Source organism: Rhinatrema bivittatum, chromosome 2, assembly GCF_901001135.1.
Source record: "Rhinatrema bivittatum chromosome 2, aRhiBiv1.1, whole genome shotgun sequence".
NCBI classification, from domain to species: domain Eukaryota; kingdom Metazoa; phylum Chordata; class Amphibia; order Gymnophiona; family Rhinatrematidae; genus Rhinatrema; species Rhinatrema bivittatum.
Window position 1 is genome coordinate 553,299,762 of NC_042616.1, and position 15,617 is coordinate 553,315,378.

General features: G+C 46.6%; 1 protein-coding gene across 2 annotated transcripts in view; it reads left to right on the top strand.

The window, feature by feature from the left end:
• Positions 1–15,617, top strand: part of CD226 (CD226 molecule) — an 89,885-nt gene that overhangs the window by 56,023 nt on the left and 18,245 nt on the right. The window contains exons 5-6 of one of the 2 annotated variants that reach the window (XM_029592686.1): positions 3,753–3,819; positions 11,706–11,844. In XM_029592686.1, the coding sequence (XP_029448546.1) occupies positions 3,753–3,819; positions 11,706–11,801 (163 nt within the window). In that variant the 3' untranslated portion in view covers positions 11,802–11,844. The remainder of the gene's footprint in view (positions 1–3,752; positions 3,820–11,705; positions 11,845–15,617) is intronic. The other variant, XM_029592685.1, reaches the window with a different exon arrangement.

Consider the following 15,617-nt stretch of genomic DNA (forward strand, 5'->3'; position numbering starts at 1 on the left):
ATTTGCCGGTTGCCCTAGATCAGGTGCAAAAGGGGATTTGTTGCCTCTGCCCCCTCCAATTACAAGAGCCCTCATTCCTACTTCCTGAAAGATTACTAGCGAGGAGCTTCTAATTAGAGACACTGAACCTGGTATGTTCCATAGTATCACTTATCTTGACTAGAAGTCTTGTTGTGGAACAGGAACCAATCCTTGTCTCCAAAGAGAAATTTCCAACTTCTACATCATATCAGATGACATGTCAGCCAATCAACCAGACTGCAGATATAGTGAAAAATGTATTTTCCTCTTTGACTACAGAGTTGGAAAGAAATGTCCAGCCTCTCCTCTCTACCTTTCCTTTCCTCTTTGACTAGGGAGTTGGAAGAAACTATCCAGCCTCTTCTCTACATCTTTGCTATTTCTGAACTCTGTATTTGAGATTTCACTTTCTGGCCATAGGAACATCAGAAATAGGAGTTTCCCATATTCTCATCTTTAACACGTTTGGAATGTCATGGACTGGAAGAGCCAGTAGTTCTGACAGCATGTCCAATATTTGGAAGATACCAAAGACTTCTGACTGGGTGTCTTTATCCTTGCACACATTGAAGCCAAATGTTTTCTCCATTTTTTTCACACAAATTTTGAATAGGTAACTTCCTCCAGGGTGATGTATGGTCAGGAGGATTCAGAAGTGGGTCAGAAGGTATTCCTGAAGAACCTTCTTCTGAACCTAATAGTATGGTTTCACTAATCCAGGACCCCAGGGATGAAGAAATGAACCAGGGAGTTCTCCCAGTTGTCCTGGAGGGGAAACACCCTGATCTATCACCTTTCACCACAGCAACTGAATGGGATGATGAAGAACCTCATAGCAAATGATGATGATTCATTCATCTGATAGATGAAACTGTGTGGGATGAGGTACACACACAGAATTATTTTGGACCGAGGACACTTGGTCTCTCAAGATAACCCAATTTCAGATCAATCTGCTAGAATCAAGAACAACCAGATATGCCTCTGGTGACATTCATGCATCTTCTTCAAGGAAAGAATATTTTGATTCAAACTGACAATCAAGTTGTTCATTGACTCTCTGCCAGGAAGCCTTAAAGATTTGGCAGTGGGCAACCAGGAATCAAGCTGCCCTACAAGCCACTTATCTTTCAGGATCTCCAACATGCTAGTGGATCTCCTCAGCAGAGTGTTTTGTACATGCGCATGATCTCAGCATCAGTCAGCAGCCAACAAACTATTTGATTTGTGGGGTCTGCCATCAGTTGACCTATTTGTGTCAGAGCAGAACTGAAAGCTTAACAAATTTTTCTGAGTTCTACCAAGAAATCTCAGGTTAGCTCAGGAAGCTTTCCTGATCTATTGGGGAACAAGTCTTATGTACACTTTTCCACCGATATCACTGATTACCAAAACAGTACAAAAGCTACTGAAACACCAAACTCAGTTGATCCTTATTTGTTCAGCATAGCCCAGACAGATCTGGTTTGCATATCTTGTACAACTTTCCAGCAGTCCCCCCATATATCTAGGAACACAGGATGAAGGAATACTATATCATCTGAACCTTCTCTTCCTCAAACTGACGGCATGGATGTTGAACGCTTAATAATCTCTGGTCTCTTTGTCGTGATACATTGAAGACATAGTGGTTTTGGCCAGAAAGCCCTCAACTAGAAAAAACTATGCTTTTAAATGGAAAAAGGTTTTCATTTGGTGTCCTCAGAATGCCCTGGATCCATTAATTTGTGAGCTCAAGCATTTGCTAACATACTTTCTATTCTTTTCTAACTCTGGTCTCACAATGTTCTCTGTAAGAGTATATTTCAGTATCATAGTGGTTTACCATGTTATAGTAGACAATAAACCCATCTCTGCTCATCCATTGGTTTCGAGATATTTGAAAGTTTTATGGCAAGTGAAGCTTCCGGTCCCTTGGGACTTGAATGTTGTCCTTTCTGAATTAATTAATGAAGCTGACTTTTGAACCTATAGAGATGATTTATTTGAATCTCTAGATGTAGAAAAATAGTTTCCTGATTGCAGTGACTTTGGCTAGAAAAGTCAGCAAACTCCAAGCTCTCATTCATTATCTGTCATACATGTAATTCTTCCACAATAGGGTGGTGCTCCACACTCAGCCAAAGTTTCTTCTGAAGGTGGTCTCGGTTTTCCATATCAGTCAATCCACCATATTGCCTACCTTCTTTCCACAATCATACAAGAATTATAGCTTACTACAAGAAAAGAATTCAGCTATATCGCCAAGCTTCATAGCTCTTTGTTTCAGAACACCTTAATAGACTTTGAGCAGCAGTCACAAAATGTACATTGACCAACTGGATAGCAGAATAGGGATGTGAATCGTTTTTTGATGATTTAAAATATCGTCCGATATATTTTAAATCGTCAAAAATCGTTAGGGCCACGATACAATACCAATTCCCCCGATTTATCGTTAAAAAATCGTAAATCGGGGGAAGGGGGAGGGCAGGAAAACCGGCACACTAAAACCCCCTAAAACCCACCCCGACCCTTTAAATTAAATCCCCCACCCTCCCGAACCCCTCCCCCAATGCTTTAAATTACCTGGGGATCCAGCTGCAGGAGGTCGTTCAGCGGGGGTTCTGGACCGCCGCTGAACGACCTCCTGCAGTCGATCTCCTGCCGGCGCCATTTTCCGTACGGAAAACGATTCGCGGCAAGAAATCGCTCCCGGAACCCCGCTGGACTCCCAGGAACTTTTGGCCAGCTTGGGGGGGCCTCCTGACCCCCACAAGACTTGCCAAAAGTCCAGCGGGGGTCCGGAACGACCTCCTGCGTCAAATCGTTTTGGTCTATGGCCGCCGCCATTTTGCGGCGGCCATTTTGCAAAATGGCGCCGGCTGAAGACAACAGGATTCAATTGAGGGGGCTGTTCCGGACCGCCGCCGTTCTGGACCACCGCTGGATCCCCAGGTAATTTAAAGCATGGGGGGGGGTTCGGGAGGGTGAGGGATTTAATTTAAAGGGTCGGGGGTGGGTTTTAGGGGGTTTTAGTGTGCCGGCTCACGATTTTAACGATTTTCACGATAGTTTACACACCCAAACGGCAACAATACGATTCCCTCCCCCTCCCAGCTGAAATCGATCGTTAAGACGATCGAGGACACGATTCACATCTCTATAGCAGAATGCATTTAGTACTGCTACCCTTCAGCAGGCTTGCAAATCACTAACACTGTCATAGCCCATCAAGTGAGAGCTATGGTCTCTTCTGAGGTCCATTTGCAAATTGTATCCCTCAAAGACATCTGCAAAACTGCAACTTGGGTGTCTGTTCACACCTTAACTTCCCATTATTGTCTGGACAATCTCTCAAGAACTGACAGTAAATTCAGATAAGCAGTTTTGCGCAACCTGTTCTTGCTATAGTCTACTCTCTGTGGTGGAATCCAGGTTGCATACTCAGTAAACTCTCTGCTACAACCCTCAGCTTGGGACTCTCCACATGTCATGGCTAGTTCAGCCTTCTTATCGATGGAAAAAAAAATCAAGTTTGCTTACTATAAATGGTGTTTTCCAAAGACAGCAGGATGAACAGGAAACAAATGCATTTTTTGGACTAGCCCTTATATCTTTTGTTAACTTTAAACTGCTGTTAATAGAAATGTTGTTAAAGCACAGCAATTTTATGTATTATCTTGTGAAAATTATTTTGCCATATGTCATTAACTTTGATGATTAATGTTGATCTGAATCTTTGTTGCTAGGAGGAAAAGAAAGAAAAAAAAGAAGATGCAATTAAAAGTAAAATGCAAATTCTCTACCCGACCTCAAGTAAGAATTCTGTTACACTGTCAAATCTTAGAATGTGTGTGTTGGTGTGAGTGGAACAGAAAAGTTGTAAAGTGGCCGCAGCTAAGTCCTAATTCCAAACCATCAAGGACATTACTGCCAGCTCTAGCTTTTATTTATTTATTTTTCCAGCTCTAGCTTTTGAACTTCCAATTTCTAAGATTCTGAGATTTGCAATCCTGTTTTTGTGACAAGAAAATACCCCTGACTGCTGGGGGCTAATTAGCTGCTCGGAGTACATAGTATGAAATGCAAATCACCGTAAGCTACTAATTCAAATTAAGGGTGTCATTAAGTATTAAGGATGCCATTGCATTATGGATGCAGATGCTGCTTCATGCAAGCTGATTGTCCTTTTGCATAGAGAGTATTACCATAGTTTTGCATTGCTGAACAGGTTTTCATAAGTAAGCAGGACAAAGGCTGAAATGTCTGATTGGAAACTGGCATCGCTGTTAAGGACAGCAGGTCATTGTTGCCCATTAGTCATTTTCTGTTTGGGTCTCCTCCTTCTGAGAGAATGCACGTATATGATAATACCCTTCTTTCTCCTCCTGGTACCAGAGCACTTTGGTTAAAAAAAGCTGTACAAATTCAAATAAAAACAGCATAGAATTCCATGGCAATTTAAGAGCACAGTTTAAGAAAGATACCAATGCATTTTTCTCTCACTTTCTTCTGTTCTCCCACTCCTTGCAATCTATAACCATGGTCTCAAACACACCCTTGCACATCTCCTCTCCCTGCACTCTCACACACTCTCTCCATTTGACCTATTCTCTCGCCCTCTACCCATTCTTATACCCAAGGCAGGGCCTTCCATCCTCACCCAGCATTCCACACACTGCTCAGAATCTCACCTTAGTACTTCTCCCCAATATTCACCCATGGCCCTTTCAATCACCATGCTGTGCAGTCTTGACACCCATGCTGTGCTGGGGCTGGGAATTAGAAACTCTACCTCAAAGCCACTGAAGCCAGGGATTGTCCAGTGCAATTCTCCCTTTCTGTAGAGTACGTTCAACTGTCTGAGATTTTTGTGGATTAGCATCCTCTGTGGCAGTGGCACAACTCTTTGGTGGCCTGGTGGGAGAGGTTTTGCTGGTCTGCTCTCACAGAAGTGGTAGCAGTCTTCAATGGAAGTAGCAGCAGTCTTCAGTGGCAGCCTTTTCGATGGCTTGGCAGGACAGGCTATACCAGACTGCTGCAACAGCAGGCTCCAATCTTTTTTTTTTTTAATAATTTTTATCCGTGACAAGAGATACAGTCAGAACTTCAAATACAGAAAAATGCAAAAGTCGTCAAAAAATATAACAAATATCACAGTGTAATACAAAACACCCATAATGGATGGGCTCCACCAGGCTGTTTCTATGGATATCTCTCTTTAGTTCTTAATTCATATGCCTTCTGCCTGCTAATAGTCCCTCCCTGTGATGTCATATGCCTTAGAAAGATGGACAGATGAACAAATCAAAGGCTTAATGCTTTATATTTCATAAAGTAATGCTAAAAAGACTGAAATCAGTATGCAGCAACAATAGCTTGAATTTTGAAGAAGAAATATTTTAGTATTAGACAATTTACATTTAGCTTCCATCACTCTGAAGGCAATAAGGAAACAACATGCAAGGCTCGCATTTTGCACAGGGGCGAATTCTAGGAAAATATCAGCCCAGGGGAATTTTTCAAAACCAGCCCTGACTCCCACATGCATTTTCTGTGTAGCATGTGCATCAACAGTTCCCAAAAGCATGCCAAACCAATCTTTGACAAGTATATCCTTTGACCTGGAGCCTAGCAAAACTGAGCCAAAATATCTCCAAGATAAATTTCACAAATTTCCCTAAATAATTAAAGCATACCATATGTTGTGAGTGAATGGTTTAGTGGACCCTTGGGCCGACCTGAGAGAGACTGGGGAGAGGTGTACTATAGTCTCTGGTGAGTGACAGGTCGGGAGGCAGATACCAGGCAGGAGCTGGACATGAGCTTCACCCTGGAAGCCTCTAGGTTTCCTGCCAAGCGGTTTTTGCAATGCACAAGTGGGGCAGGAGTCCACGAGATGAACATCTTGTCTTACCGTTGGCCACCAATAGTACCGGTTGAGGAGGTCTAGCGTACCGGCATGGCCCGCATGCCCTCCAGTGAGGGATTCGTGGGCCCATGCCAGCACGGCCCTACCGTGGGACCATGCCAGCACGGCCCTACCGTGGGACCACGGTCTTTTCTTCGGAAGACACGGAGGAGGCGGCGAGAGACACTTTTTTGGGATCCAAAATGTACTGGGGCATCTCAGGGGTTTCCTCAACCTTGGTGGACTGTCACAGGGCGTCTGATCGCACATTCTTAGAACCAGGGCGATATCGTAGTGTGAAGTCAAATCGGTCGAAAAACAAAGACCACCGGGCCTGTCTCGGGTTCAGGCGCTGGGCTTGGCGGAGAAAAGAGATTTTTATGATCCGTGTAAATGGTGAAGGGGTGGTTGGCTCCCTCCAACCACTGCCTCCATTCTTCCAGAGCAAGTTTCACTGCGAGCAGTTCTTTGTAGCCGATTCCGTAATTGCTCTCAGCTGGGGAGAACCTCCTAGAGTAAAAGGAACATGGGAGAAGCTGTCCAGTGTCGGAGTGCTGGCTCAGCACCGCTCTAACAGCTACATTCAAGGCATCGACCTCAACCACAAACGGCCGACTGGGATCAGGATGGCGGAGGCATGTGTCTTATAAGAAGGCTCTCTTCAATTCTTCGAAGGCTTGGCAGGCTTGGGCAGGCCAGTCCACCGCATTGGCTCCCTTCTGGGTGAGCGAGGTCAGAGGAGCCACTATGCAAGAATAGCCGGGAATAAAATGCCGTTAAAAGTTAGCAAAGCCGAGGAAACGTTGTAACACCTTGAGACCCCTCGGCTGCAGCCAGTTCCTAATTGCGGCGACTTTCTCTGGATCCATCTGGAAGCCATCATCCGAAACAATATACCCCAGGAACGGCAAGGAAGTCTTCTCAAAGCTGCATTTCTCAAGCTTAGTGTATAAGCTGTGCTCTCTGAGAATTTGGAGCACCTGGCAAACATGCTGGTGGTGCATAGGCAGGTCACGAGAGTAGATCAGGACGTCGTCGAGGTAGATGATAACACAGATGTTGAGCAAATCCCGTAGCACCTCGTTCATCAGGTGTTGGAAGACCGCTGGGGCGTTACAAAGGCCAAAGGGCATTACGAGATATTCATTATGCCCATCCTGTGTGTTGAACGCGGTCTTCCATTCGTCCCCGGGACGGATTCTAACTAAATTGTAGGCCCCGCGTAGATCCAGCTTAGTAAAGACTCTTGCGCCTTGGCGCCGATCAAGTAGTTCTGGAATCAACGGGAGAGAGTAGCGGTACCGTTTGGTAATTACATTGAACCCTCGGTAGCCGATACAGGGCGTCAGGGAGCCATCTTTTTTGCTGACGAAAAAGAATCCCGCCCCAGCGGGCAACTTTGACGGGCGAATGAATCCTTTCGCCAAATTCTCAGTGATGTACTCAGACATGGCCTGTGTCTCGGGCAGGGACAAGGGGTACACCCTACCCTGAGGTGGCATAGATCCGGGCAATAAGTCGATAGCGCAGTCATATGGGTGATGCTGCGGAAGAATCTCGGCTTTAGTCTTTGAGAAGACTTCTGTAAAGTCCTCGTGGGGTGCTGGAGGTCCAAGGGTGGAGTGCAAAAGCAGAAGTGCAGGAGGCTTGGGAACCTTCATACAATGAGAGAGGCAATAGGGCTCCACTTAATGATTTGCAGAGTATCCCACTGGATCACAGGCGAGTGCTTTTGGAGCCACGGCAGCCCTAGCACCACGGGGTAGACAGCCTTTTCGAGAATCAGGAAGGCTATCTCCTCCGAGTGGATTGCCCCGGTGCAGACTGTGATGGGAGCCGTGGCGGTCAGTATGTGACCTGGAAGGAGCATTCCCTGAATGGAGGTAATCCGGAGTGGAACTTCTCGTCTCTGCGTAGGAAACTTCAGTTGCGAGACCAAGTCTTGCTGGATAAAATTACCTCCGGCTCCGGAATCCAGGAAGGCGAGGGTTTCCAAGGACCCTCCGGGAAATTCCAAGGTAATGGGTATCATACTTTATGGAGCTGTGGCACAACCTAGGAGGAGCTCCTCCCGACCTCCTAGGTTCTGGAGTTTTCCGAACGCTGCAGGCAGCATGCCAAGAAATGGCCTTTCTGACCACAGTAAAGACACAAGCCCAACGAGCGGCGGCATTGTCTCTCTTCAAGGGAGAGTGGAGCATGTCTCAACTGCATGTGTTCAGAGGCAGAAACATCAGGATGGGCAGGCCTGGGTGAAGGCAGCAGGTGTGGAGAACTGCGGGCAGGGCTGTGCTTTGTCATGCGTAACTCTCGTGCTCGCTGTTGCAGGCGGCGATCGATGCGGGCAGCCATGTCAATGAGGGCATTAAGATCTTCCTGGAGATCCCGGGGGGCAATCTCGTCCTTGATGCGCCCTGACAACCCTTCCAAGAAGATGGCTTTAAGGCTATCGTCCTGCCAACCTACTTCCTGAGTGAGAGTTCTGAAATCCATTGCATAGTCCGCCAGGGAACAGGATCCTTGGCGAAGCTGTAGCAATTCTGACATGGCTGAGGCCTGGCGGGCAGGTTCGTCAAAGGCTTGGCGAAAGTTGGTGACAAACTGCTGTAAGTCGTCCAAGGAGGAGTTGTTACGCTCCCACAGGGGGGAGGCCTACACCAGGGCCTTACCATCGAGCAGAGAGAGAATGTACGCTACTTTGACGGAGTCCATGGGAAACTGCCGGGGCAAAAGCGAGAAACGCACAAAACACTGGTTCAAGAACCCACGGCAGATCCTAGCATCTCCAGCGTAACGAGCAGGCGGTGGCAGCTGAGTCACGGGTGAGGCTGCATCCTCGGGTCTCGAACCCACAGCAGGCAAAGAACGGGTATCATGGGCATCCATTTCAGGCAGCCAATTGCCCAACGCATCCTGCCAGGACATCCAGGTACTGTTGTTGTTGTTGTAGCTGGTGAGCCAACCCAGGAAGATCCTGGGATCCTGGTACCTCGGCTGAGTCCATGGCCTTGCAATCTGTTGTGAGTGAATGGGCCGACCTGTGAGAGACTGGGGAGAGGTGTACTATAGTCTCTGGTGAGTGACAGGTCAGGAGGCGGATACCAGGCAGGAGCTGGACGTGAGCTTCACCCTGGAAGCCTGTACTCCCCCGGGAGGAGCCCATAGGTGTCCAGCCGCTAGGACTTAGGTGGTTCACACTGGAAGCCGGTACTCCCATGGAAGGAGCCTGTAGGAGCCCGGCCGCTGGGACTTAGGAGATCACGGAAGCTGGAGCAGGCAGGCAGGGATCAGGAGACAGGCAGGAATTGAAGCAGGCTAGGACTGAAACAAGCAGGAAATGAAGCAAAACTGGCTACTGGAACCAGACAGGAACTGAAGTAGGACTGGCTACTGGAACCAGACAGGAACTGAAGCAGGGCTGGCTACTGGAACCAGACAGGAGCTGAAGCAGGACTGGCTATTGGAACCAGACAGGAGCTGAAGCAGAACAGAACTGGCTACTGGAACCAGACAGGAGCTGAAGCAGAACTACTACTGGAACTGAAGCAGAACAGGTTACTGCAAGCAAGCCAGACAGAAGCAAGACTTGAGCACGGAGTGAAACAAGTTTCAGGCAGGAAAGGAGTTGCTAATGCAATAGCACACTCCATGGCACGGAGCAACTGAGAACCGCAAGGAACCCCATTGACCCCATTGCAAGGCAAAGTCCTGGGCTCCGCGGCGGCCTTACATAGGCCGCAGCATCTGATGTCATCGATAGGGCGGAGCTTCCAGTGGCGGGAAATGGCCTTCATAAGTGTAGATTGCGCACGCGCCTAGGGAGAAGGAGTCCAGGCAGGGCTCCTCAGCGGCGTGTCCCCCCCCCCCCTGTGGGGATGCCATGAAACAGGCCGCAGACCCTCGGAGACGGGCCGGGACCAAGAAGGTAAGGGCCTAGTCACGGGTGCCGCGACTGGGACCGCAACACCATAGATTAGACCTGAACAGACAGAGCTGTAGTCTTCCTTCCATCCAGTCAATTTGTTGCTGCTCCCCCCACTCAAGTTTAGATAAATCTCATATATTTATATATATTCCTGGCCTGATGCCAACCAATCAGCTCTTGAACCAGTTGCTAAGCAATGAGTCAGACCATACTGCTCGGGATGTGCATTCGTTTGTGACGAAATAGGAATTATAGACAATATTTCCTATTTCGTCGTGTTTTTTTTTTTTGGGGGGGGGGTTTCACCGAAATGATAGGAAAACCCATGAAATTTCATGTGGTTTTCTTATTGTTTGTGGGGGGAGGAAAAAAAGGCACATTTAAAAAAAACAAAACCCCCAAACCCACCCCAACCGTTCAAATTTCATTAATTGCAACCTCCCTCCCGACCCCCCCCCCCCAAGACTTACCAAAAGTCCCTGGTGGTCCAGCAGGGTCCCAGGAACGATTGCGGTTTTGTTTATCGGCTGCTCTCCCCCTCTCGGGCCATCGGCTGCCACTAATCAAAATGGTGCCGATGGCCCTTTGCCCTTACCATGTGACAGGGGCTGTGAATAAGCATGTGGACAACAGTGATCCGGTAGATGTGGTGTATTTGGATTTTCAGAAGTTGTTTGACAAAGTCCCGCATGAGAGGCTTCTAAGAAAATAAAAAAGTCATGGGGTAGGAGGTGATGTCCTTTTGTGGATTGCAAGTTGGTTAAAAGACAGGAAACTGAGAGCAGGATTAAATGGTCAGTTTCACAGTGGAAAAAGGTAAATAGTGGAGTGCCTCAGGGATCTGTATTTGGACTGGTGCTTTTTAATATATTTATAAATGATCTGGAAAGGGTGAGATGATCAAATTTGCAGATGACACAAAATTATGCAGAATAGTTAAATCGCAAGTGGATTATGATGAATTGCAGGAGGACCTTGCGAGACTGGAAGATTGGGCTTCCAAATGGCAGATGAAATTTAACGTGGGCTTGTGCAAAGTGATGCATATAGGGAAAAATAACTCTTGCTGTAGTTATACAATGTTAGGTTCTATCTTAGGAGTTACCACCCAGGAAAGAGATCTAGGCGTCATAGTGGATAATACATTGATATCGTCGGCCCAGTGTGCTGTGGCGATCAAAAAAGCAAACAATGTTAGGAATTATTAAGAAGGGAATGGAAAATAAAACATAAGATGTCATAATGCTCCATTTGTGAGACCGCACCTTGAATACTGTGTGCAGTTCTGGTCACCGCATCTCAAAAAGGATATAGCTGCACTGGAGAAAGTGCAGAGAAGGGCAACCAAAATTATAAGGGGCATGGAACAGCTGTCCTATGAGGAAAGGCTAAAGAAGTTAGAGCTGTTCAGTTTGGAGAAGAGATGACTGAGGGGAGATATGATAGAAGTCTACAAAATCATGAAAGGATTTGAACAAGTTAATATAAATCAGTTATTTACTCTCTCAGGTAATAGAAGGACCAGTGGGCACTCCATGAAGTTAGCAAGTAGTTCATTTAAAACAAATTGAAGTAAATTATTTTTCACTCTGCGCATAGTTAAGCTCAGGAGTTCATTGCCAAAGGATGTGGTTACAGCAGTTAGTATAACTGGGTTTAAAAAAGGTTTGGATAAGTTCCTAGAAGATAAATCCATAAACTGCTATGACAGTAATTAATAAGCAATAGTAGCTTGTGATTTATTTAATGTTTGGGTACTTGCCAGGTACTTGTGTCTTGGATTGGCCACTGTTGGAAACAGGTTACTGGGCTTGGTGGACCCTTGGTCTGACCCAGTATGGCATATCTTATGTTCTTATGTCGCAGATGGGTGGTGCTGGAGGCAGAGAAAACAATAGGAAGCCTTGCAGAAGTGGCAGGAGATTTGGTGACTGCCCCCAGCCAGGAGAAGCAAAGTGGTGAGGTGAATGAAGGCAGTCCACGTGATTTCCACTGCCACAGAAAGGTGAGGACATGAAAAACTGCTGCCGCTGAAGCGGGGGTTGGGGATGGGGGGGCTGTGTGAGAAGCTGTCAGTCACTGCGGGGGAAACAAGCGGGCAAGAAGGAGCGGAGAGCCTGAGGGAAGGCTCCCACTGTTTAAGAATAACTGCTGGAGGACTGCATGTGATTGGGCAGACCAGCTCGCCGGGGCACGCCCGAAGCCTCCTTGGGGAGTTTCCCTTTGAAACTTCTAGCAGCTGTATGGATCTGGGTACTTTGTACCTATGGACTTTTGCATTCGCCTTGAAGCAACTGCAAAAGTGGCCACAGGAAGATGTGCACAGGGTTTTCAAAATGAAATCCCCATGTGCACTCTCCCTCCTCTGACTCAACCACCTCTTTTTTTTTTTTTTTCAGTGGGTCAAAGCACCTGCACTGTGACCAGCAGGGGCACGTTTACCCGCGGTAAGGGGTGCCGGGTAGGGGAGGTATTTTCAAACCCCCCCCACCCCCCATTTCTGCCGACAAAATGCTTTTTAACCTGCGGAAATGACTTTGAAAAATTGCCCTCCCTACGTATAAAAAAAAAATAAGAGGGGCCTGCAGGCTGAATTTCTGGTCTCATATCATAAAACTGGCCTGACGTTATCAAGCCTCACCAACAAACCACCGTTTGAGCTGGCTGCCAATCAACCAGGCAACCACAATGCCGGCAAGAGACTCAAAGCCCCTCGCCTTTCTTTCTTCGAGTTGCTAAAAAGGAGCTTCCCTCCTCCGCTCTGTGAAATCATGTGGTCTAACATTTTCCAGCGAACACACACATCCACAAACGCCCACGGCCCAAATGCAGCCACCCATCTGCAGAATGGGTGAATCTGCTAGCATTGCAAACGAGGGTTTCAGAAGTTTTTAGGGGTGGATGACATGGAATCGTGTCAGCAGAGCCACTCATTTCGGATGTAGCTTTTGCTGCACTTCTCGGCTGTGCCTGCACAATCAGCGCCAACAATGCCTCCGTTGCCCCTTCCCAGCAAACATGCAGAGTTACTTCGAGGAGAAGATGTGTAAAGCAGTGGCGTAGCCAGAATTGATTTTTTGGGTGGGCACAAGGTTAACATAGGTGGGCACAAGGCATGCAGGTCTACTAGTTGTTTTCTTACTGATAAATAATGCCATATACTGCACCCTAGAATGGCTTTCTAAGTAGTTTGCAACAGCCATTATGTGTCATGTATGAAACTTTAAAATAATTTACTTCAATTATTTCAAGTATAGAAAACAATCAAATCCAATCATATAATAAAACAAAAATTAATGTATTCTTTCATGAACCATCTTTGCGAAACCCAGAAATCTTCATAAATACAATAAAATATAATTAATCATCAGAACAGGTGCAGCGCAAAGCTGCGGCAATTCACATTACAAGTAACATGAAAAAAAAAATTCAAATTCTGGTGTAATCTCAGCAAAAAATAACCCTCCACTGCTATTTTGTGAAGTAACAAACTCTTGCAAAGAAAGAGGCATCTGGAACCTTGCCAAACAATCACAGCACTGACTCTCAGGATTCAAACAGCAACCTTATGAAAAAGCAGCAATGCAAATACTACACCAGGCCCTAGAACATTAATACATCACCTACGGGAATAACAGAACAGGCTGGACTACTACTACAGAGAAACTATATGCTAGAAATACTCATTTCTGTCACAAACAGGCAAAACTGAGACCGACCCTTACCTAATATAGAAATAAGAGACTATAAATTAGAAACAGAAACATATAGATAAAGCCAAAATAGAAAGCCTGAGAAACTAAAATGTCTGAACAGTGGAATACTTAAGAAAGAGCAAAATACAAAAATATAAGAATGCACATTCCCAAAGATGACATATTTAAATTGCTAACATCTCTCTCTCTCTCTATATATATATATATACATATTTTTTTTTTTACCTTTGTTGTCTGATCTTTGTATTTTTCTAATCAGTTGGTCCTGGTCTCTCTTTCCCATTTTTTCCCTTGTCGCTCATTTCCTAATTCCTCTTCAGTGTCTTTTCTACTACTGTCTTCTTCCCTTCCACACACACACACACATATATACATAAATGCTTTCTCTCACAGACTCCCTCACACACTCAGGCTCTAACTCTCATATGCTCTCCCCCCCCCCCCCCCAGCTCACATTCTCTGCAGACACACATACAAGCTCTCACTTTCTCACCCCTCCCCAGGCTTATATTCTTATGCACACACAGACGCACATCCAGGCACCCATTCTCATCCACACACACAAACCCATTCTCCCATTCTCACCCACACATACACACATTTAAGGTCCCATTCTCACCCACACATACACACTTTCAAGCACCCATTCTTACCCACATATTCAAGCTTCCATTCTCACCCACACACACACACAAACCCAGGCTCCCATTCTCACCCATATATACACACATTCAAGCTTCCATCCTCACCCATATATACACACATTCAAGCTTCCAACCTCACCCACATATTCAAGCTTCCATCCTCACCCACATATTCAAGCTTCCATCCTCACCCACATATTCAAGCTTCCATTATCACCCACACACATTCAAGACTCCATTCTCACTCCCATACACACCCAGGGTCCGATTTTCACCCACACACACACACAAGGCTCCCATTCTCATCCTCACATACACATTCAAGCCTGTGCACAGTTTAAGATCAGCTGGCCTCCTGCTATCTTCGGCCGTATGGCCGACCGATCTTCCTGTTTGGGGGGGGGGGAGGAGAGCGGAAGCGCCGCGCACAGCTTCCGCTTCCTCCCCACAGAGCAGGAAGATCAGCTGCCTCTCCTGCAGCCACTGGCCTCCTGCTATCTTCGGGCCGTATGGCCGACCGATCTTCCTGTTGGGGGGGTGGAAGAAGAGCGGAAGCGCCGCGCACAGCTTCCGCTTCCTCCCCCCAGAGCAGGAAGATCAGCTGGCCTCTCCTGCAGCCACTGGCCTCCTGCTATCTTCGAGCCATACGGCCGACCGATCTTCCTGCTGGGGGGGGAAGCGGAAGCTGTGCGCGGCGCTTCCGCTCTTCTTCCACCCCCCCAACAGGAAGATCGGTCGGCCATACTGTAACCGTCTCTTTTTAGTCAGTAAGGAGGTCCAGACAACTGATCCGTAAAGATAGACTTTTATTGCCAGCAAGATGCAGCTAAGACAAAGGCTCAGTACAACTGCATGCCCCTCCCCTTCAGGAGCAGACTCTTATGCACTTTACAGTTCTTATCTTTTACACATGCGTTCTAAGCATTGCTGAGCAAGCATATTCCGGCTGAAGGGGCTACTGACCCCCTCCCTAGACACCCTGGAACTTTCGTGAAACTTCTCCCATGTTCTGCAGGAGAGGCTGCTGGGACTTGCAGTTCTGGAAAGGAATTCGCGAGTCTGCAGTAATACAGCCCATCACATAATACATCCATTGTTCTAATCTAGGTTACAGCAGTGAAAGCTTATCAGAGAATAAGAACAGCGAAGCCAAAAAAATGAAAATGTGCAATGTGCTGACAGAGAGTTTCTCAATGTCCTAATTACAGCTGTATTGCAGACTGTAAGTAAACCCGTCATGAAGCAGGGAATTCTGGTACATGAAGTCCTTTGTCAGGTTGAAGCGTTCAGACCCCTTCATTCCCCCCTTTGATACTTATCATTCTTTATGAAAAGTATCACACCATCACAACGCAACTGTGGAGCTGAAAGAAACAGAAACAAGAAAAATTAGCAATTTGAGTTCTCAGGGGGCCCTA